Genomic DNA, 23039 nt, shown 5'->3' on the forward strand with positions numbered 1-23039 from the left:
AGATGGTCAGCAACATCACCAATCCGGCATGGGAGGCTGTGGCAGCGATGATCAGTGCCAATGCCCTGCTAAAGGGGACAGGCCACCAAGTGCTGCAAGAGGATGATACCCTGCGTTCTGCCAGGGTAAGTCACTCTTCTCATCACTCTCAACTCTCACACTCACAAACCCAGCACACATCCACAGGGCCCTCACTCACTGCCAGTTCAAGGGACATCACAATTCACTCTCTCAGCCACACCTTCATTGTCCTCATTCCGTCCCTGCAACCACTCACCACCCACACATACCAGGTATACTTATCATCTGGCCTGGCAAGTGTCCTGCTTACACTCTCTCCATCTGTATTCATGCAGGACAAGCTGGCACACAACAACATGGAGAGGTCGCAGACTGATGGAGGAATGCCTGAAATCAAGGTCCTCACGGACTTTGAAAACAGAGCCATCCAGCTGGCCAGCGAGGATCTGGATTGTTCCTCTGCTGATGGTGAGGTCAGCGGTGCTCTACCAAGTGAGGGTCCAGCAGTGCAACATCCATCAGACAACCATGCTGTGAGTGATGTGTCCTGTTTCACAGGCCACTGCCATGCATTAATTATCTCCCCTTGCTGTCTCAGGCACACTTGGGAAACAGCCAAGAAAGTCCACAACCTAGGGCCTCCAATCAGGCCCCAAGGGAAGCTCAGAAGAGGAATCTGCTGAAATACTTGCTGAAGACCTGTCACAGCGTCACCCACACCCTCCGCCAGCGCAGAGAGACACGCCTCGGTGGGACTTAGATTTAGAGTAGCCTCAGGATCACAATCTAGTAAGCATATCGCACTGTCTGATCCAAAGCATGCTGCGGCAGGGATTACCCAGGTGTCCGGCATTCGGAGGACTGCTGGAGGCCAGAAATTTGATGAGTCCGAGTCAGATGACGAGCCTCTGGACTTGATCATACCTCAGTTACTGCAGCTGCAAAGGCAAGCTAGGGAACATCAGGAAGGGATGTACGCTGCACTCCTCAGATTGCAAGGGATAATGGAGGGGTCGGTCCAAATTCAGGATAAGGTGATAGCGCTGGCATGCCAATGCACCGAAGTCAACACTGGTAGGGTGTAGAGCTCTTAGTCCAGTACGTCACTCCTGCATTGCTGTGCGGGCTCAACTCCATTGCTGATGCCACAGTTGGCCTCCAATGGTGTGTATGTGAGAGGGGTGTGGGGCAGCCTGATCGCACTCCAGTTACCTTTTTTCCTCAAGAAGTCAGCTAAGGGCCCTTGGGCACCCATAGGAAGGAGGATCAGCAGGTATACCCCCCAGGTCTATCCACCCAGGTGACTCCAGGAGTGTTAGGCCCATCCGAATTCCCTCTTCCTGTGACCTCAGCAGCCCCAGCGCCACATGCCGAGGAGGTTGCCACTGCCACATGGCAGGACCCTGAAAGCAGGCCGGGGCCCTCCAAGCCTAGGCCCTCCAAAGGACGCCTGCCAAGATCATCACAGACAACAGGGCGTAGCAGTCAGCAGGCTGCCTCTATCTCTGCTGTGGATGCCCGCGGAGCACCAAGATGTAGTGGCAGGGTTAGGAAAGTTAAGAAGATGTAATTGCACAGCCTAGGCATGGGTGTCAATCACTTGTACATACTGTTCACTATTGTCAATAAACTCCCAAGGATGTCTCCCTGCCTGTGGCTCCTTCTCGTGATGAGCAGTATTCCTGTCACTCAGATGTGAAACCTTTCTACAAAAGATAAAGGCAGGTGTCTCAGTCCAGGGCCTCTTCCCTGTGCTTTGTGCAGCCTTCAGACCAAAGTGATGGTCTGACCTCACGTTCTCTGGACACATTACTGATGTCTGCACCTCGATGGTGCTGGTCATTGTTGCCAGAATGTCATGGGCAGGCGTCACAGAGTTCCGTCATTCTCGCTGTGTGCTCTCAGCACCTTTAAGGTGGATCTGGCCCAAATCTCTTCAGCATCTGTGACCAGTGACGCTGTGCTCCTGAAGGGCTCAGATGCTGAAGGTGGCCAAAGGGTCAGATGCTTTGAAAGTTTCACAGCTGTAACTCTGTGACATGACCCTGATCACAGAGCACAAGCGAGCTGCCCTCGGCCAGGCAAGAGTCAGACATTCTCAGAGACTATGTGAAGATCTATGGAGTGTCCTCACTGCATGTCGTCATCATCCTCCTGTAATAGAGCGACTATTAGGACCTCCACTGTGTCTCAATGACAGGAGCGTTGTAACAGAGGGCATGTGCATTGCCATAAGCCAGACTGGAGTCAAACACTCATAGATGCAATGTGAGGATCCATGGTGTCTCCTCACTGCATGTTGTCATCATCCTCCACAAATCTAGCAGCTATGAGGGCCTCTCGAGCATGCCAGCCTCATTTGGCCAGTGTGAGGGCCTCATCCCCGTCATCATCGCCTTCAAGGACCTCCTCACCCTCATCCCCATAGACGTCTTCCTCATCGGAGGAGACTTACAGCTCCTGCATCTCCTCCTCAGCCAGCTCCTCTCCCCGTTGCAGAGCCAGGTGGTAAAGGGCGCAGCAGGCGCCAACAATGTGTGACACCCTCTATGGACTGTATTGCAGATCTCCACCAGACCGGTCCAGGCACTGGAACGTCATTTTCAGCATCCCGATGGTCTGCTCCACCAAGTTGCAAGTTGCAGAATGAGCCTCATTATACTGTCGCTCTGCTGCAGTCTGAGGCCGCCGCACGGGTGTCATCAGCCTCGTCCTCTGCGGGTAGCCCTTGTCCCCGAGGAGCCATCCCTGCAGCTTCTATGGACCCTGGAAAGTGCCAGGGATCTGTGACTGACTGAGAATGTAGGAGTCGTGGTCAGTCCCTGGAAACCGTGCACAGACCTGCAGGATGCGTTTTGTGGTTGTCTCACAGCAGCTGCACATTCAGCGAATGGAAGCCCTTGCGGTTGATATAGTTGACCCCTTATTGTGATGGAGATCTGAGCGCCACGCGAGTGCAGTCAATCACACCCTGCACCTGTGGGAAACTCAAGATCTGGACAAATCCAATCGCTCTTACATCCTGGCTCTCTTGGTCGAGGCAAAATGCACACAATATTTGCCCTCGCAAAGACGGCACCCATGACCTCTTGGATGCATTTGTGGGCATAGGCTTGTGAGATCCCACAGAGGTCACCTGTGGAGCCCTGAAAGGAGCCACTGGCGTAAAAAGTTAGCACTGCCATCACTTTCACGGCCACTGACGGTGGATGCCCTCCATGTTCCCATGGTGCCAAATCCTGCAGTAGCTGGCAGATGTGACCTAGCAGTTCCCTGGGCATGCACAGACTTCGGCGATACTGGTTGATGGTCATTTGCAGGAATGAAAGATGGCGTCTATAGACCCTGGGCCTACCTAACTGCCGACCAGCGATGGCTCTCTGTGGCTCTTTAGCAGCATGTGCGGGAGCCACAGCTGCCCCTTCTTCTGGGGGTGAAGCTCCTCCCTCTGTGAGCCTGGCGCCTCTGTTGCTCTCTTCTCACTCATCTCCGCTCTCTGTAAGCCATGAGGCATACAGTTAGTTCACCAGGCTCCATGCTCCTGCTGTGCTCCTCCTGCAGAATGAAAGAGAGAGACGCGTGGGTTAGCTTGGGTATACTAAGAGCCTTTCTTAGTTAAGTCTGAAGGCCACTTAACGCATCCCAGGGAGTGCTGCCAACCACTTGGATGGCCAGAGTTTAACATGCTGCATGGCTGCCCAAAACCCCACCCACCTCCATCCCAATCCACCTGACCAATTGGCAGCAGCTTTGCCCATTGGACTGCATACTCAGCTCAAGTGCAGGCATTCTCCTAACCCGCACTGCAAGGCTGCACTGTTACCTTGAACCTTGGGGGAGACAAGTCCAAACTGGGATGATGATATTTCAAGGGGCTGTGAGCACCTCCGCCAGTGACTGCTCCACGGCCAGCTTTAGCGAGGAGATTGTACAACGTGTCAAGTTGTCCAGCTGTTCTGCAGTCCACTAAATTGCTCATTAGTTTGCAGTCTGTGCTCAAGGGGTGAAAAGCTCTGGAACACTTGGTGGCACTTTGATGCCTCTGCGTTGCTTGAGTGGGCAGATAAGCTAGAGGCCTGACTCCAGGCATGTCAATGTGGCTGCGCCTGAACTGTCTCAGCTGCAGAGGAATTGTCATTTTATATGAGGTCTTCCTAATGCGTGACTGCTTCCCACACCCCCATCCCGCACCCCGCATTTGCTTGTGCACTACCATAAACCGCAGGGCAGCCCTTGACCCCACCTCCCACGTCGCCTCAACCGCAGGGCAGCCCTTGCCCACATGCCTCCAACGTGCCTTAACCTAAAAGTCTAACAGGCAATCCGGGCGAGCGCTCCACAACGTTACTATGCACTGAACTCCGAGTTCTCCTCAAAGTGCAACCTGCCAAGTGCACGCCTTATATATGCTGTTGTGAAACATGTTGGTGTGCAATCATGGCAACGTGGGCGGACGATCCAGCAGGGAGAATGATTCCGGCGGTCTGGCCTTATAATGATATGCAGGTGTATTACAACGAGGTTCCCGACATCTGATGGTGGGAAACAGGGCATGCCATCGACAGGCCTGAGTGGATGATTACAAACTGGTTTCACACAATATGGCCTTCTCGCCATATTGTCCACTAACGCCGCTGAGCACGTCCAATGCCAGCGGGCATGGACGATTCTGCCCTGGGTTAATTGGGGCGATATTCACTGGAGTTTAGCAAAATTAGAGGTGATTGAAACATACAAGATTCTGAAGGGACTAAAAAGGATAGACACTGAGAGAATGGCTGGAGAATCTGAAACACGGGGCCACAACCTCTGTTTGGACTTGTGAATCCCAGTTGCATGCTTGTTGTGGGATGGCCGAGTTGGTACTATAGATAGAGTTGATCAGCAGACACTTCTTGGGTGGAACACATTCTGTTTATTAACAAAGGTACTCAGCAGCTACACATGTGTGCTTCTATATCAAACTCTATCTCCATACTTCTGCTTCTAACTACAGACTACTGAAGTAGCCCGTGCTACTGTTCTATTGGTTCTGGGAGATCATGTGATCTTCCTTTATAACTTCCTCCTTAAAGGTATACTACACATTACATAAAACCATAATTACCAAATTCCTCCCCCTTTATTTGGAAACACATTTTACATATACAATTACAATTTTCTCAAAATAGTAAATTATTTACACAGATAAGTAAATTACAAATTCAGTCTTTCTTGGAGTTTCCTTTGGCGTGTAGAATGTCTTAGCTCTACAGATTCAGATGCTTTGTCAGGAACCTGATTTTCTGGAGTTGCCTGAAATAGCTGAAAATCTGTTTCCTCAACTCTTGTATTTATACCAGACACATCAGACACATCTGTACTAGGTTGAGGTCTTTCAAATGAAATGCTGACCCAGTCATGAACACTGGTGGAATCATTTCTTGGTAATTTGTTTCACTCTTCCTTAGATGATTCACATGTCCCCGTATGACTCTGCCTTCCACCTTTATATGGTAAGATAGAGGTCCAGGCGCTGCACTTATTTCACCTGGTAACCACTTTGGTCCTTCTCCAAAGTTCCTCACATATACCGTCTCTCCCATGGTAAACTTCCTGTCATGACTATGCCAATCATGTCTAGTTTTCTGACTTCCCTGACTCCTTTCCACCTTTCCCCCCTAAATTCAGCATTAATGGGCTCAATCTCATCCTGAGACGGTGTTTCATCAATAATTCCGCAGGTGTGACACCTGTTGTTGTGTGAGGGGCGGCCCTATAATGATAAAGAACGCATGCTGGCTTGGTTGCTAGGGAATCTCCAGTTAACTTCTTCATTCCTGACTTGAACGTTTGAACAGCCCTTTCAGCCGGTCCATTTGCGGAAGGGTGGTACGGTGAAGTTTTTACATGAGTGATACTGTTGAGGCTGATAAACCATTGAAACTCAGCACTCGTAAATGCTGTGTTGTTATCAGAAAAAAACACTTCTGGTAGTCCATTAATTGCAAAACTTTGAAGTAGCTTCTCTATTGTAGCAGAAAACATTGGTGACTTCACCTCATATATGTCCATCCATTTTGAGCGGGCGTCAACTGAGCAGAAACATTGTTCCCATGAAAGGTCCCACATAGTCAATGTGTAATCGTACTCATGGCCACTCCCAAGGGTAACAGAGCTGTTGAAGGTAACTTATGCAATTGCTGACACTGCACACAATTCTTCACTAAACTCTTTACTTCTCTATCCATCCCAGGCCACCATAGATAGCTACGCACTATGGTCTTCATTCGGGAAATTCCTGGATGTGCACTGTGTAGTTCAATTAACAATGGCTTTCTTCCCTTTGGAGGAACTATCACTCATGCTCCCCACAATAAGATACCATCCTGGCTGGTTATTTCATGTCTTCTATGAAAGTACATTTTCATTTCGTCAGATACAGGTTCTTGTGACCAACCATAAACCATTTATTCTCGTGTTTGAGGTAGGACTGGGTCCCTACTTGTCCCATCTCTGATCTGTCTAGCACATACCGGTGATGAATCTAAGAAATCTAACAATAACACGAGTTCTTCTGGAACTGGGACATCTTCATCATTTTCTGGTAAAGGCAAACGACTAAGTGCATCAGTGTTTGTAATTTGATTTTCAGGCCTATGTACAAAAGTATACCCGTATGCTGCCAGGATCAGGGCCTTAATTGTGTTCCTGTGTCTCTTTCGATGGGTCTTCTTCTTTTTAACACTGACTTTAATCTCGGCCGTCTTTTCGACTTCCATATTGGCCAGACTACTCTCAGATGTAAGCTCGACTTCAGTGAACTCAGTGGTTGAGTCTCCCAGAATTTAATCATTTGTCTGCTTCTGAGAAAATTCTACCTCCAAAGCCTCTTTAGCTTCATGCAGCTGATTCTTCAGCTTTTCCATCTCTCTTTTGTATTTGTTTGCTGCCTCCTGGAAAATTGAGCATTGTTGTGTCTTCTCTGCCAACTCATCCTACAGTTTATTCAGAGAAGTGCTGAATCCTTTCTGTTTCTTTTTGTATTTTTCTAGTGGTACAAACTTAGACTTGAGGGAATCTTGTATTGTGTGGAGGTCTTTCAGCAGAGTTTCTTTTTCCTTTCAGGGGTTGCTCACCTCATCTTGAATTCTGTCTTTGAGCAGTTTCTTTGACTTCCTTTTGCTGTTCTACCACGTTTTGAATTAAGATAGCCTTATCTTCACATTGTTGAGTCCTTACACATTCCTTTTCCAAAACAGGAATGTTTTCAGCTTCCATTTGGAATCTGACAGGCCAATCAAGATTGATTTCCATCAGCCTGTTTCGCCCAAGAGTCTTTGTGCTCTGCCTCTCAATGCCAACACTGGTAATTTTACTGATTGGCTTCTGTAATGTACAGTAACTCTGCTTATGCCTTTGACTTGGATGTCGTCACCGGTGTATATTTTTAAATTGGCATCAGTTTCTTCCAAATTTAATTTATGTTCACCATAATTCAGGTATTTGAAGGTGTCTTCATCAATTACTGTAGTGGAAGTTCCTGTGTCCACTTCCATTCTAATAGGGCTGCCACTTATCTTCACTGTCACATATTTATGGTTCTGTCTTTCCAACCTTCAAATTAAATAACAAATAAATATCTGAACTTGTTGCTTCAGGCTCTTCTACACTGTAAATCTTATAGAGCTTTCTCTTTTGTTTGAAAGTCTGCCTGATTCTTTCTTTGCACTGTTTCATTATGTGTCCATTTTGATGACAATAAAAACATTCAATTTTTTTAAACTGTCAATTGTTATAAGATTGCTTGTTTCACCTCTATTGCAATTATTCCTTATTTTAGCTGCTAAGCCATTTCTTTTTATTTTTCTGCTAGCGGTGACTGTTTCCCACTTCTCGGCAGAGTCTTGCATTTTTGCACTCTTTTTGGCTGGGGCTTCCCACCCAACATGGAGGGCAGTGCCATTTTGCACTCCCCGTATGGCTTTTGAAACCCTTAATGCGCTTTCCATGGCCAGTGCTATCTCTAACACCTTCTTAAACTTGCCACATAACAAGCAACTATTTCCCACGGGGCTCTATTTCTCGAGTTAAACTTGAACTGTTTCGTCGTTACCGAGGGCTTTGGCTGGTAATGACCCTTCATGAGGTCCACCAATACATCTTCTATCCTTGCTTTTTCCTTCCATTTCCTTCTTTTTTCATTGTTGCCAATTTGTCGCATTCTCATCGCAAGATTGTTGGGCCTTTGTTTTATCCTCGTCACCCGTTTGTTGTGACCTGCGAATCCTAGTTGCACGTTTGTTGTGGGGTGGCCGAGTTGGTACTATAGATAGAGTTGATCAGCAGACACTTCTTGGGTGGAACACATTCTGCTTATTTACAAGGTACTCAGCAGCTACACATGTGTGCTTCTACATCAAACTCTATCTCCATACTTCTGCTTCTAATTACAGGTTGCTGACTACTGAGGTAGCCCACGCTACTCTTTTATTGGTTACAGGAGATCATGTGATATTCCTTTATAACATCTTTTTTAAAGGTATACTACACATTATATAAAACCATAATTACCACAGCCTCACAGCAAGGGGTTGTTCAATTAGGAGTTAGATGTGGACACATTTCTTCACTCACGGGGTTTTAGATGTTTGGAATTCTGTACCCCATAGGGTTGTGGATGTTCCATCATTGAATAAATTTAAGGCTGAGACAGACAGATTTTTTGTCTCTCAAGGAATCAAAGGATATGGGGAGTGGGGGTGAAAGTGGAGTTGAGGCATATCATCAGCCATGATCGTGTTGAATGGCAGAGCAGGCTCAAGGAACCTAATGGTCTATTCCTGCTCCTATTTCATGTGTACTTATGTTCCTAGAATGGTTACAGGACAGAAAAAATGCCTTGTTCTTATGTTTCTTGACAGACATAACAAGTGCTCTCTGACAGGCTTGCCGATGCACCAAACATTTTACAAATGTTCATCAGCCTTTTCCTTTATGCTACCCCAATAAAGTCCTCGTTTGCGATCTTGCCCTCCATGGAAATGGTGAATGCGCTATCCTTTCACATGCACCATCCTACCGGCAGCCCACTTGTGGTTAGTGACTCAGCATTTGCTGATCCCTCCTCTGTATTACCTTAAAGGTATTGGCAGTGACAGCATCTGAGCTGGAGTCTGAAGTGTCAGATCAAGTGTCGGCAATTCTTCTCAGTATCAGTTGTTCTTATCAAGCTGCATTGGCTGGCCAGGCGGTTGTTATTGGGTATTTGACGGCATTCGTGCAGAAGTGGAGGATTGAGGTGAGGCAAGGGAGTAGTGGTTGGGGGAAAGCAAGAAATGCAGTCACACTATTTGCAGCTTGTACTTCATATCAGATTGCAGATGAGGCTGAAGTGGGATTTGACAAGGTACATAAGGCAGAATCGTTACTGTCGTCCTGGCTGGGAGCCCTCTCTCTGGCCCTCTGCTCCATTCTTCTTTCTTTCTTATGAGAGACCAGTTCACATATACTTCCAACACCTGGTGCAGTCAGAATACCACTCCTCTTTGAGAGATGCAGGCTAGCTTTAACTTATGCATGCCTTGCATGATCGTGGCACCCCGATCTGAGCATGCAGTCAATCAGCAGTGAATTTATCAGTGGACTGCGCAGTACAAACATGGAGAAGGGCAAGTAACGGGAAGTTTGCGTGCTACCTGCACCACCTAGATTGGATGTGGGGTAAAACACATTATATTCCCTGTGCCCACCAATGGGCCACATCCAATCTTTTCCACTAATTGTGTAGACTTTGCAAAATACATTGACAATGCAAGAAACTCATACCAAGAATCACAAGCAGATGTTTGTCAATAACATGAGTCCTATCCTGTTATTGTAAACTAGGGGCAAACATGTCCAAAAAAAAGCACTTAGAATTAGTGTATGAACATAATTAGGCATAAAATTATATCACCACCATGAGACAATAAGGACATGGCCAGAATTTTCCATGAATGTGTGGACCTGCCCCTCTCCCTCCCGGATGAATAGCCTCTACCGGGAAACCATGACCAGATTTTACAGTCATCAGGCAGTTAACTACCTGAGGTCAAGGTTTCCACCCCCATGAGGGAGGATGTCCCACCTCCAAGAGCAGTTGGCCAAACAGATGGCCAGCACCTTTCTAGTGCCTGCAGCGCCACCGGGAATGGTGGTCACTGCTGGGAATGCAGTCAGTCCCTCACAAGGAACAGCAATGGAGACAAGATCCTGAGTTAAGTTGGGGCGGCTTCATTGGGGTCAATCAGGCAGGCCTTGGCAAAGCGAGGGGGGCACTTGATCAGGAGATCTATGGGAAGGGTGACAAACAAATGAGGATGGTTATTACCTTTGGAGGATGTGGGTGAGCCCTCCAATGGCAAAGGTTTCTTGAACAGGAGGGCCCCTCCCCCCAAATCTTCAGCCAGGCCCTGGCAGCTTTGCTACGTGGTATGGAAACACCCCTGCCATTGCTGATAAAATAACAGCGGCAGTGGGAGGAGGCCATTAAGTGGCAATTAATTGCCCACTTAAGGATCTCAACTAGCCCAAAGGTGGGCAAGCTGTGGCCTGCCATAGATAAAATTCCAGCAGAGGCAAGTAGCAGCTGGCACGGTGCCCCTGCCATGCCACCCCATTTTACACTCCTCCCACTTGTCAGCCCTCTCCTGGAGGTACAATTCCGGCCATTATTGTGTAATGGAAAAATAGTGTTCTAATGATACTCAGTGTTGTAGGGGATCGTCTTTGTCTATTTCAAGCTACATGGCTTTGGAATTTTCCACAAGCACAGGGAAACAAATCTCTTAACAGCCAACATTTATGGAAACTGACATCTTTTAAACATTTTTATATGTGTCTCAAAGTGATAGTGAGTATCAGCAGAGCAGGGATTTTAACTTGGCTGACTTCAGAAGCCATTCCTGGTAAATATCAATCCCAGGCAGTACTCAGACTCTCTCCAAATTAGCGTAAATGATATGTTGCTACATCGCTAAGGTGATCTTCAGCACAAATAGAGAGACATCCCGTCAGTGGGAATATAATTAACTCTATTAAATATTGGCAGGTGGATTTTTGACAAAGGTAAGCTATCCTTTGTCTTTCTTGACCTGTCTACAGCCTTTAACACGGTCGACCACAACATCTTCCTCCAATGCCACTTATTACCATCTAGCCTGGCAACACTCCTGCCTGGTTCCATTCCTATCAATCTAATAGTAGCCAGAGAATCACCTGCAATGGCTCCCGCAGTTACACCTGATGTCCCTCAAGGATCTATCCTTAGAATGCTCTGATTTCTAATCTACACGCTGCCCTCAGTGCCATTATCTGAAAACACAGCACCAAGTTTTATGCGCTGACAACACCCAGATCTATCTCATCACTACTTCTCCCATTTTCTCCACTGTTGCCTGTCCGACATCCATTACTGAAGGATTTTCCTCCCATTAAATATTGGGAAGACCAAAGCCATTGTCTTCAGGTCGCACGATAAACTCTGTTCTCTTGTTACTGGTTCCATTCCTCTCCATGGCAACTGACTGAGAGTGAGTCAGACTGTTCACAATCCTGGTGTCATATTTGAACCTGAGGTGATCTTCTGACCATAATATCCAAGCCATCGCTAAGACTGCCTTATTTTCATCTTGGTAATTTTGCCCAACTCCTCCCCTGCCTCGGTTCCTCTGCTGCTGAAGCCGTGGACAGAACTTTACATCCCGCGGGCGGGCACTGCCCGACCCGATTGGGCATAAAATAGCCCTCAAGAGTCGGCAGTGTGCCTGCTGACAATTAAGAAGCCTACTAAGGCCATTAACTTATTAATTAAGAGAGATTTTACGCTTCCCGTCCAATGTTACGGTTGGCGGGCGGGCGAATTGGCCAGGCAGCCTTTGCATTTTTGAGGAAAGCTCATTCATGGGCAGGATGAGGTTTCCGACATTGGTTTTAAAAATGTTTTGACAGAATTGTTATTATGTATATGGTCATGTGAGTGAATCCTTTGCAGGGACATTTTGTTCAGAATTTCCAAATCTTTAATTTTGACTTTAAAATTCTTCAGCTCTCTGAGGCAGCTCTCTGCCTTCAGGGAGCTTTCATTGTGCACACCTCCGTGCCCGCGCTCCTCTGTGCCCGCGCTCCTCCGTGCCCACGCACCTCCGTGCCTGCGCTCCTCCGTGCTCATGCTCCTCCGTGTCCGCGCACCTCTGCCCACGCTCCTCCGTGCCCACGCACCTCCGTGCCTGCGCTCCTCCATGCCCGCGCACCTCCGTGCCCGTGCTCCTCCGTGCCCGTGCTCCTCTGTGCCCGCGCTCCTCCGTGCCCGCGCACCTCCGTGCCCGTGCACCTCCGTGCCCGTGCTCCTCCGTGCCCGTGCTCCTCTGTGCCCGCGCTCCTCTGTGCCCGCGCTCCTCCGTGCCTGCGCTCCTCCGTGCCCGTGCTCCTCTGTGCCCGCCCTCCTCCGTGCCTGCGCTCCTCCGTGCCCATGCTCCTCCGTGCCCGTGCTCCTCTGTGCCCGTGCTCCTCCGTGCCCGTGCTCCTCTATGCCCGTGCTCCTCTGTGCCTGCGCTCCTCCATGCCCGTGCTCCTCTGTGCCCACGCTACTCCGTGCCTGCCCTCCTCTATGCCCGCGCTCCTCTATGCCCACGCTCCTCTGTGCCCGCGCTCCTCTGTGCCTGCGCTCCTCTGTGCCGGCGCTCCTCTGTGCCCGTGCACCTCCGTGCCCGTGCTGCTCCATGCCCACGCCCCTCCGTGCCCGCGCTCCTCCGTGCCCGTGCTCCTCTGTGCCCGCGCCCCTCCGTGTCCGTGCCCCTCCATGCCCGTGCTCCTCCGTGCCCGCGCTCCTCCATGCCCACGCCCCTCCGTGCCCGCGCCCCTCCGTGCCCGCGCTCCTCCGTGCCCGTGCTCCTCCGTGCCTGCACCCCTCCGTGCCCGTGCTCCTCCGTGCCCGTGCTCCTCCGTGCCCGCGCTCCTCCGTGCCCGCGCTCCTCCGTGCCCGCGCTCCTCCGTGCCCGCGCTCCTCCATGCCCATGCTCCTCCGTGCCCACGCTCCTCTGTGCCCGCGCTCCTCTGTGCCCGCGCTCCTCCGTGCCCGCGCTCCTCCATGCCCGCGCTCCTCCGTGCCTGCGCTCCTCTATGCCCACGCTCCTCTGTGCCCGCGCTCCTCTGTGCCTGTGCTCCTCCATGTCTGCGCAGACTTCAGCACTCACCCTCCTCCCGCCCCCAGCCCGGCAGTGCCGAGCCTTTCAGCGTGCATTTCACACCAGCTGGCTGTTAATTGGTCAACCAGTGTGAAATCGCAGTCGGGGGCTGATCGTAAGCAGCGGACCATTTCCCGGCCATTCCTGGGCCCTCAGGCCCACCCCCCACCGTGCCCACCTGACAACCCAAAAATCCTGCCCCATCATTCATTTTTTACCTCTAAACTTCACTATTCCAAACATTCCCGGCTGACAACCCACATTCTAACCTCTGTAAAACTCAAGCTCATCCAAAACTCTGCTGCCCGCGTCTTAACTCACAGCAAAACCCATTCCCCTATCACCTGTGTACTCACTGACCTACATAGGCTCCCAGTCAAGCAAAGCCTGAATTTTAAAATTCTCACCGTGGTCTTGCCCCTCCCTATCTCTATAATCTCCTCTGTAATCTGGAAATCCCTCCCTAAACCACATGGCCCCTCTCCTTTCTTTCCTCCTTTAAAAATGTCCCTTAAATCTGACCACTTTGACGAAGCTCTTGGCTATTTGCCCTGTTATTGCCTTATATGGCTTGGTATTAAATATTTGTTCTGTAATACTGCTGTGAAGCGCCTTTTGATGTTTTATGATGTTAAAGGGTTAAAGGTGCTAGATAGATACAAGTTGTTGTTGCACACTAACTGCACGTTGAGGAAGTAAAACCCTTTGCAGTTTCGGTAAAGCTCCCCCTTGATTTGTACATTCGATGGCTCCTTGAACCCCACTACCCTGGGAAAGCCACATGCCGTTCTTCCTGCTTCTCTCTGCTCAGAAAGAGGATAATGACGGCCCTTTTTCTTGTATGCGGCACTACTCGTAAACCTCCCTGATGCATCAGTGCATGGTGAACTGAGAGATATTGGGGATGCTGCCAGCTTCAGCCTGGAAGGATGCTGAGGCATAGAAATTGAGGGCAATGATGACCTTGGCAGCCATTGACAGAGCTGTCCTCACCTGCACTGTGGCTGAGGGTCCAACTGGAGGAGGTGCAACAATTCTGTGACCAGTTCCTTGATGTAGCTTAGCTGTTTCGGACACTGCTCCTGACTGAAGTTGAGGTATTAGAAATGCTCTCTGAATACTCTAAGTGAATTTGGTCTTCAATTGAGAGTGCTCCTTCTTGTCCCTCTGCAAGCAGCTTCTCCTCTCTGCTGCCTGGGCTCTATCTCCCTATCATGCTGCAATTGCAACAACAGCCCACTTATGTGAAAGTAAGCTTTCTGCTCATGGGCCTTCAAAATTCACTTGACTGCTTGCAAAGGTCAGCACCACTTTTTTCTGACTTAAACAACTTGGATGAGCATGTCTAACAACACAATACACAGTACTTATATTAACTCTGCAATAGCAAAAGAATCAAAAGCATGTCACCTGAATGTTGTAGGATGATTCCTTTAAATAGCGATGGTGTGGTGTCCCTTGTGCAGTTGAATGTATGTTTAGCTATAAGTGTTTAAGAGCGGGTGCTCACAGAGCCCATGAAATCCAAAATGGCAGGTTGGGTATCAAATCAATGATAGATGCTGATTGACATAATGATTTGTCGGCTTTGCATGATTCCAGTGCACGCCTGTACTTTCACCTTGCCTAACATGGCAATCGGTACAAGCTGTGCCAGGAGTCAGCAGAAGTGGACGATACACTATTGTTATCACCACTGGGTTCCTGTAGTGCTGAAAGCAGCAGGGCTAAGGAGCCAAATTTTGTGTCCAAAGTCTGAAACTGCAAATGGAATTTAAAGCAATAAGAATCAGATTCATGCCTGTTATTGCAATTATATTTCAGCATTGTCACTGCCACTAGATGCTGCTTTGCATATGACAACAATTCTGTAACATAGAGGAGATGGTGTAAGTGTATTCATTGGCATAGAGAACCACCTCTGGAGTTTATCTTATGCTGTGTTGGCAGAGACACAGTGTACTAAGCAGAGCACAAAAAAAAATTGTTCCTGCACTTTTAGCACCTTCTCATCCTATCAGAACAATCCATCCTGGAAAGGCCGTAACCAGAAATTAAAATTATAAACACTGTTAATTATGAACATGCACATACGCCACCTGCTCATATTTCATGCAGATGGCCAGTATTTGGGATCCCTGGCTGTCTGTCCACGTTTAACATTAAAGATCAGTGTACAGCAGAAATAATAACAACTCTGTTTTCATACATACACACACATACACTTCTGCCTCCTGTAGTTCCCATGCCCGGCAGGACAGGATTGTAGTGGTAAAGAAGGAAAGATGTTGGTGGCTTGTCTCTGCGATATAAGTTTTCCAGCCAATGAGCTTCCAATTAGTGAATATGCAAGTTGCCCTCTTGCTTAATGCTGCTTTTATCCTTTGTGAGGCCAGGGCAGGTTTTGCTCTGCCTTTTTGAGTTTGCTCTCTTTAGGGCCAACATTTTCAAGCAACTGGTTGATGTTGGAAACTGAGTGTTAGATCTACAGCTCAAGGGAGCTGTTGAAAAAGTGAAACTGTAATAACATGAATAAAACATGTAAAGAATGTCCATGAACCATCTTTAAGATGCAGTTAGGTGCCTTTTGATTTGTTACTCAAGGGGCAGAGGAACCTCTTTTAACAATTAAAAACTGTAAATTTGACGTTTTTAAACACCAAACTTAAGACATTACTGTGAACACAAATTACAAATTCATAGTTCGGAGCTTTGTAGAAAACAAATACATGTAAATTACCTACAAAAGTGTTGCAAAAAGTTTAATTTTATGCTAAGATAAAATTAATATTTCTGATGTTTGTCTGGTATTTTTAGATATGGGAGCAGCACTCAGCATCAATTCTGCCCCATAAAAAGTGCAACTTATAGACTTTGTTCATTACCAGATTTAGCATACGTGATTTGGCACCTTTAAAATAACCTGTGCAGGTAAAGCCGACACACGGCTGTCAGAATTAATTTTTGAAGTAAGGATCTAACAAGGGTTTTACTTTTTGCTATAACCCAAATCAAGCTGAATCAACAGGAGGCACAGAGTAAAAATAAAACTGACCTACTATGTTTTTCTTTTAACCTTTCATGGGATGTGGGCATTGCTGGCAAGGCGATATTGCCCATCCTGCATTGCCCATGAGAAGGTGTGAGCCACCTTTTTGAACCACTGCAGTCCCAGTGGTACAGGTACTCTCACAGGGCTAAGGGAGTTCCAGAATTTTGATCCAGCAACAGTGAAGGAATGATGATATCATTCCAAATCAGCAGGGTGTATGGATTGGAAGGGAACATGCAAGTGGTGGTGCTGCCATGTGTCTTGCTGCCCTTGCCCTTCTAGGTGGTAGAAGTTGCGTGTTTGGAAGGTGCTGTTGAAGAGGTCTTGGTGAATTGCTGCAGTGCATTTTGTATATAAAATATACTGCTCCCAGTGTACTCTGGTGGTGGAGGGATTGAATGTTTACATTAACGGATGGGGTGCCAATCAAGCCAGCTGCTTTGCCCTGCATGGTGTTGTGCTTCTTGAGTGTTGTTGGAACTGCACTTACCCAGCCAAGTAGAGAGTATTCCATCGCACTCCTGACTTGTGCCTTGTAGATGGTGTACAGACTTTGGGGAGTCCGGAAGTGAGTTGCTCACCACAGAATTCCCAGCCTCTGACCTGCTCTTGTAGCCACAGTATTTATGGCTGGTCCAGTTCAGTCAATAGTAACCCCCAGTGTTATGTTTTACTGTGGGGCTGCTTTGCTTGCGAACCGGTTGCACGCTTATCTGTCAGTGGATGAGTTGATAACAATATACTGCAGACGTAGAGACCAATCTGAGGTGAAGCACAGACTATTTATTTACACAGACAACCGAGCACTAACATGATGTGTGCTTCTCCAACCAGACCCTCCTCTTGACTAACATTAACATTGTAGCCCACGCTACACAGCTATTGGGCCTTACAGTCACGTGGTCAATCTGCTCAATTCTCTTAAAGGTATATTGCACCTCAGATTATCAAACCCAGGTTGTAGACAGTGTGGGGAAGCCTGAATGTTGTCCAGGTCTTGCTGCATATGGACACAGACTGCTACAGTATCTGAGTTGTGAATGGTACTGGACATTGTGCAATAATCAGCGAACATCCCCACTTGTGACCATTCATATCTTTTGTGTTATTAAAATTTTTGGAGGGACAACATAAAACCAGATTGTCCAGTCCAGAATTGGATGGGTAGCAACTTTAGGTTAACACAGTGAGCTAATAGGTATTATCACTTTAAACTTGTACTTGCAAATCATGCATTACCAGTCAATAGTGCAATCACTCTTAGTAACAATGAGCTACAAGATTGTGTAACTACACTTTACAAGCCTCAGGCCAAGCCCAACTTATGTTCTGACATGGTACCTTTAATAAGCTGTTCCGATTGCTGTAAGCAACTACTGTACTAGAGCTGACAGGTTGGTAGTCTGCAGGGATATATTTCCCTTAGGTGCTGAATGAATTGTCAAGGCAGGCAGATTTATGGCAGACAATGTGCCAGTGTGGAAGTGTTGATTATAGGGCTTTAATTACAGCCTTCCACTCAGAGTGTCATGCAGAGCTGCAAAAGCTGCCAAAGTTCCCAAGGGACTTTGCAGCAGACAGAATTAAAATTATTACTTAAATTCCCTCCTATCATGTCACATAGCATAACATGGATATACATAAGTATACATTAAAGATTGTAAATATTTTATTATTTGAAGAGTAATAAGACATGACATATTTCTCTAAATATTAAGTTACATAGCTCCCTTTAATGTGTGAGAAAATACTGAACCATTAACAACAGAGTCAACAGAGCCCATTACTGGAGTCACATTCAAAGTTTCCCAATGAGATGTACATATATACCTGCATCAATGACCCTGGATAAATCTGGACTACAATTATAGTCTCATCAGTTCAAACTTGGGCAGGGAAAGTTCCTGCTGATTACCATCCACTGAGAAGTTTGTGGGATAAGCAGTTACATATTCAGCCAGAAACATTCAGAATTTAGAATTGCACATGCTGTTAAAACATGGAACACTTTCTAAATTGTCTCTCCCCTCTACTGGTATATGTGTGTATGGTAGCCTCATGTGAACAAAATGCACAATGATAATTTTAAATACACTACACGTAATACCCTCCCTCAGATGATGAATCAGTAGCCCCCCCTCCCCATGTTGAACACCACTTGGAAAAATCACTAATGGTAGCAAGGGTGCAGAATGTACTCTGGGTGGGGACTTTAATGTCCATCATCAAGGGTAGTGCAGTAGCACCGCTACTGACCGAGTTGGCTGAATTTTGAAGGAGTAAACTGCCAGGCTGGGCCTGCGGCAGGTGAGAATGAATCAACAAGAGAGAAATTGCTATTTGACTTTGTCTTTGCAAATCTAACTGTCACAGATGCATCTGCCCATTTTCAGTATCAGTAGTGGTGATCACTGCACAGTTCTTGTGGAAATGGACAACACTGAGGTTATCCTCCATCATGTTGTGTGGCACTATCAAGATACTGAATGGGACAGATTCAGAACAGATATAGCAGCTCAAAACTGGGCAACTATGGGACATCAGCACAGCAGAATTCTATTCTACCACAGTCTGTAACCTCATGGCCTGGCATATCCTTCACTCTACCACTACCATCAAGCCAGGAGAGTATTCCTGGTTCAATGAAGAGTGCAAGAGAATATGTCAAGAGCAGCACCAGGCATTCTTAAAAATGGGGTGCCAACCTGGTGAAGCTACAACACATCACTACATGTATGCTAAACAGCAGAAGCAGCATGCAATAAATAGTGCTAATGTAGTAATTGTAGCTTTAAGGAATATAGTGACTGTAGCTTTAAGACTTATTGTGTTGTATAGCATCAGGTGATAGTATGAATGAGTCGGCTCTAAGCATGCGAAACCTTAGAATGAGAGTGCTTCTTCTCGTTGTGGAGATGATTGAAGCATGTAACTGCTGCTGCAGCCTGTAAATAAAGTTTGATGTTTCTAATGAGAAACCTCTCTGGAAAATCAAGTTCATAACAGCTAAGCAATCGCCCAACCAAAGGATCAGATCAAGACTCTGCAATCCTGCCACAGCCAGTCATGAATTGTGGCAGACAGTTCAACAATTAACCAAAGGAGAAGGCTCCAAAAACATCCATATTCCCAATGGGGAGCCCAGCATAACAGTTCAAAAGACAAAGCACAAGCATTGGCAGCCATCATCAGCCAGAAGTGATGATTGGATGATTTATCTCAGCTTCCTTCTGAGGAGCTAACACTGCAGCTATGGAAGATTAGACATCAGCCATCTTGGTCTCTGGTGGGGGAAGTGTTGATTGGTGATTCCAGAGCGTCACAAGCTCTTGTTACACAGAGATAATGGAGTGCTGAGTCCCAGTCCCAGTAGATTGATATTAACTACATGGGTTAGACAACTGCTGTCCTCGACCAGGAAGGCAGCAAGCTTGATCCCTTGCCATCTACCTCCAATGCTCTTGTTAGTGTCACACAGCCAGCTGGGCCAGATTCGGTGTCATGAAGCTATTAAAGTATATAATATTTTTGAAAATATTTTTCTTTTAAAATAGAGGTTTAGTCTGTGGGTGTGTCTTAATTGGATTAAAGCCAGCTAGTCTGGGTGCTTTGATGGGTACTAGTTTTGATATATAAGGGAGATAGCGTGCATTTGCATTTTTTGAATAGAGCATTTAAGAAGGGTTGGGGGTGGGGGATGAGAAATGATGCCTTTCTAGCAGCTACCAAGTAATATGTTCATATTACTAATAAAATTGGTACTTTGAAAGGGGTTTCATTGTTAAAAGGTGAAATTCAAAGAAGCTGGTGAGACAATGAGAATTTGAATTCAATCAGTGGCGGTAGGTATAACTTCAGCAGTTTTTGGGCATGCAGGGCAGAGGCAATGTGAGATCAAAAGGTAGCTGCAGGTCTCCAACTGGCTCCACAATGAAAGGAACCTCATTTTGAATTTGTAAGGTGAAAATGGTGTCCGGTTAAGTCTATGGGTTGCTGTTGCCTTAATGGAGATTAGTTTGGGAATTTGTTAAAAGTTATGATAGTATTAACTTGTCACCATGTGTACATATATTTTAACCTGAAACATTTTAATAAAATATTTCATTTCGTTGAATGTAAACCCTCGAGAACTGGGGGGTCTGATTCCTGAATTTAGAGTCGCATCTCAATCAAAACACTTGAAATTATAGATTATGACAGTTGTTTAAAATTTCCCTCTGGGATTTTTAAATAACTCCACTTTACCAACTGCATCGGTCATATCTGGTACACACCAGATGTGTGGTGCACTGAGAGGCTGCAATCTGCAGCCAGGTCCTACAGGCTCAAAACTGCTCAAGATCGCCCACAGCCATCTGAAGCACACTTAATGAAAGCTAACAGCTTTCCACCTTGCAAGCTGTAACTTGCAACTGGGGAAACACTTTTAGGTGCACAAGCATAGGCCAACAAGCATAGAAGACAGGTACGAAGGGGTTGCAAAAGGTGGATTCTTCTTAATTCTTATTATACATGTAGTGAAATAATGATCAAACTGGACTAAAGAAATGCAATTAGATAGTGGAGGCAAGGTTGATGGCGGAAACAAGGACAATGGTGCTGAGGATTGTCATTGGCCGATTAGCCTGACCTCGGTCGTTGGTAAGATTTTAGAGTCCATTATTAAGGATGAGATTTCAGAATACTTGGAAGTGCATGGTAAAATAGGGCAAAGTCAGCATGGTTTCATCAAGGGGAGGTCATGCCTGACAAATCTGTTAGAATTCTTTGAGGAGGTAACGAGTAGTTTAGACAAAGGAGAGCCAATGGATGTTATCTACTTGGACTTCCAGAAGGCCTTTGACAAGGTGCCGCACAGGAGGCTACTCAGTAAGATAAGAGCCCATGGTGTTAGAGGCAAGGTATTAGTATGGATAGAAGATTGGCTGTCTGGTAGGAGGCAGAGAGTGGGGATAAGGGGGTCCTTCTCAGGATGGCGGCCGGTAACTAGTGGAGTTCCGCAGGGGTCAGTGTTGGGACCACAACTTTTCACTTTATACATTAATGATCTAGACGAAGGAACTGAGGGCATTCTGGCTAAGTTTGCAGATGATATAAAGATAGGTGAAGGGACAGGTAGTATTGAGGAGGCGGGGAGGCTGCAGAAGGATTTGGACAGGTTAGGAGAATGGGCAAAGAAGTGGCAGATGGAATACAACGTGGGGAAGTGTGAGGTCATGTGCTTTGGTAGGAAGAATAGAGGCATAGACTATTTTCTAAATGGGGAGAGAATTCAGAAATCTGGAGTGCAAAGGGACTTGGGAGTCCTAGTTCAGGATTCTCTTAAAGTCAACTTGCAGGTTGAGTCGGTAGTTAGGAAGGCAAATGCAATGTTGGCATTTATTTCGAGAGGACTAGAATATAAAAGCAGGAATGTGCTGCTGAGGCTTTATAAGGCTCTGGTCAGACCACATTTAGAATATTGTGAGCAATTTTGGGCCCCGTATCTCAGGAAGGATGTGCTGGCCCTGGAGAGGGTCCAGAGGAGGTTCACGAGAACGATCCCAAGAATGAAAGGTTTAACATATGATGAACATTTGAGGACTCTGGGTCTATACTCAATGGAGTTTAGAAGAATGAGGGGGGATCTGATTGAAACTTACAGAATACTGAAAGGCCTGGATAGAGTGGACGTGGGGAAGATGTTTCCAGTAGTAGGAGAGACTAGGACCCGAGGGCACAGCCTCAGAGTAAAGGGAAGACCTTTTAGAACAGAGTTGAGGCGAAACTTCTTTAGCCAGAGAGTGGTGAATCTATGGAATTCATTGCCACAGAAGGCTGTTGCGGCCAGGTCATTGAGTGTATTTCAGACCAAGATAGATAGGTTCTTGATTGGTAAGGGGATCAAAGGTTACGGGAAGAAGGCGGGAGAATGGGGTTGAGAAACTTATCAGCCATGATTGAATGGCAGAGCAGACTCGATGGGCCAAATGGCCTAATTTCTGCTCCTATGTCTTATGATCTTATAGTCTCATTGGACTGTTGGTGTATTGGGGTTGGGAGGGTTGGATTTCTTAAAGTGCTCTTGAATGTGCTGCTGTCTGAGATCTCTGGCAGCTAGGGACAATCCAGCTCCTCCTCCTTCCCCCTGTTGCGCTTAATATCATCCAGATAGTGGTAAGGGCTGGTCCTTCATAATCACCAAATTAAACAGCATGCAACAGACATCCACAAATCGACATACCTGCTCATCACTGTACTGCAAAGCTCCTCTGAAAAGATCCAGGCAGTTGGAAACACTGAGCACACTGCATCTCATCGCAAACCAGCTCTGACATGCTTTGGTTCCTGACAGGAGGCATCAGCCAAAATCTAAAGGGACTAGTTCTTGTCAACCAGCATCTGTAACCTGAAGGCCTGGTTGGAATAAAGTCTTCTAAATGTACTTCATTCCTCCTATTTTTATGCTTTTTCTAGGTGCAAACTTAAGCCCAGTATCACAAGAGCTGGTGTCTGCTTCTCTGGTACAAAATGACGATGGGACTGAGTGGCCCGCCTCATGACAGTTGCATGTGCTGAGCGCTTATCTGTTGTGTGATCTAACCTCCTACATGCGATGTTCCAAGATGAAAGATCAGATGATTGGCATGTGCTGTTCAACAGAGCAAAAACAATCTCATCTAGGTTTACTCCTGCATTCACCATTCATGTAGGCCATACATCTATGTGTCTACTGATCAGTGTGACGGAAGATCCAATAGTTGCTATCAAACCCTTAAAGC

The 23039-nt window shown here is 46.7% G+C and overlaps 1 protein-coding gene across 12 annotated transcripts in view; it reads left to right on the forward strand.

Annotated features, from left to right (window-relative positions):
* Nucleotides 1–23039, forward strand: part of LOC144679358 (NEDD4 family-interacting protein 1-like) — a 188994-nt gene that overhangs the window by 41946 nt on the left and 124009 nt on the right. The window contains exon 5 of one of the 12 annotated variants that reach the window (XM_078539784.1): nt 5472–5516. The exons of the other annotated variants lie outside the window; for them this stretch is intronic. Within the exon in view, the coding sequence (XP_078395910.1) occupies nt 5472–5494 (23 nt within the window). The 3' untranslated portion in view covers nt 5495–5516. The remainder of the gene's footprint in view (nt 1–5471; nt 5517–23039) is intronic. 12 annotated transcript variants of the gene reach the window in all.

The sequence above is a fragment of the Cetorhinus maximus genome, chromosome 1 (assembly GCF_964194155.1).
Source record: "Cetorhinus maximus chromosome 1, sCetMax3.hap1.1, whole genome shotgun sequence".
In the NCBI taxonomy this organism is placed as follows: domain Eukaryota; kingdom Metazoa; phylum Chordata; class Chondrichthyes; order Lamniformes; family Cetorhinidae; genus Cetorhinus; species Cetorhinus maximus.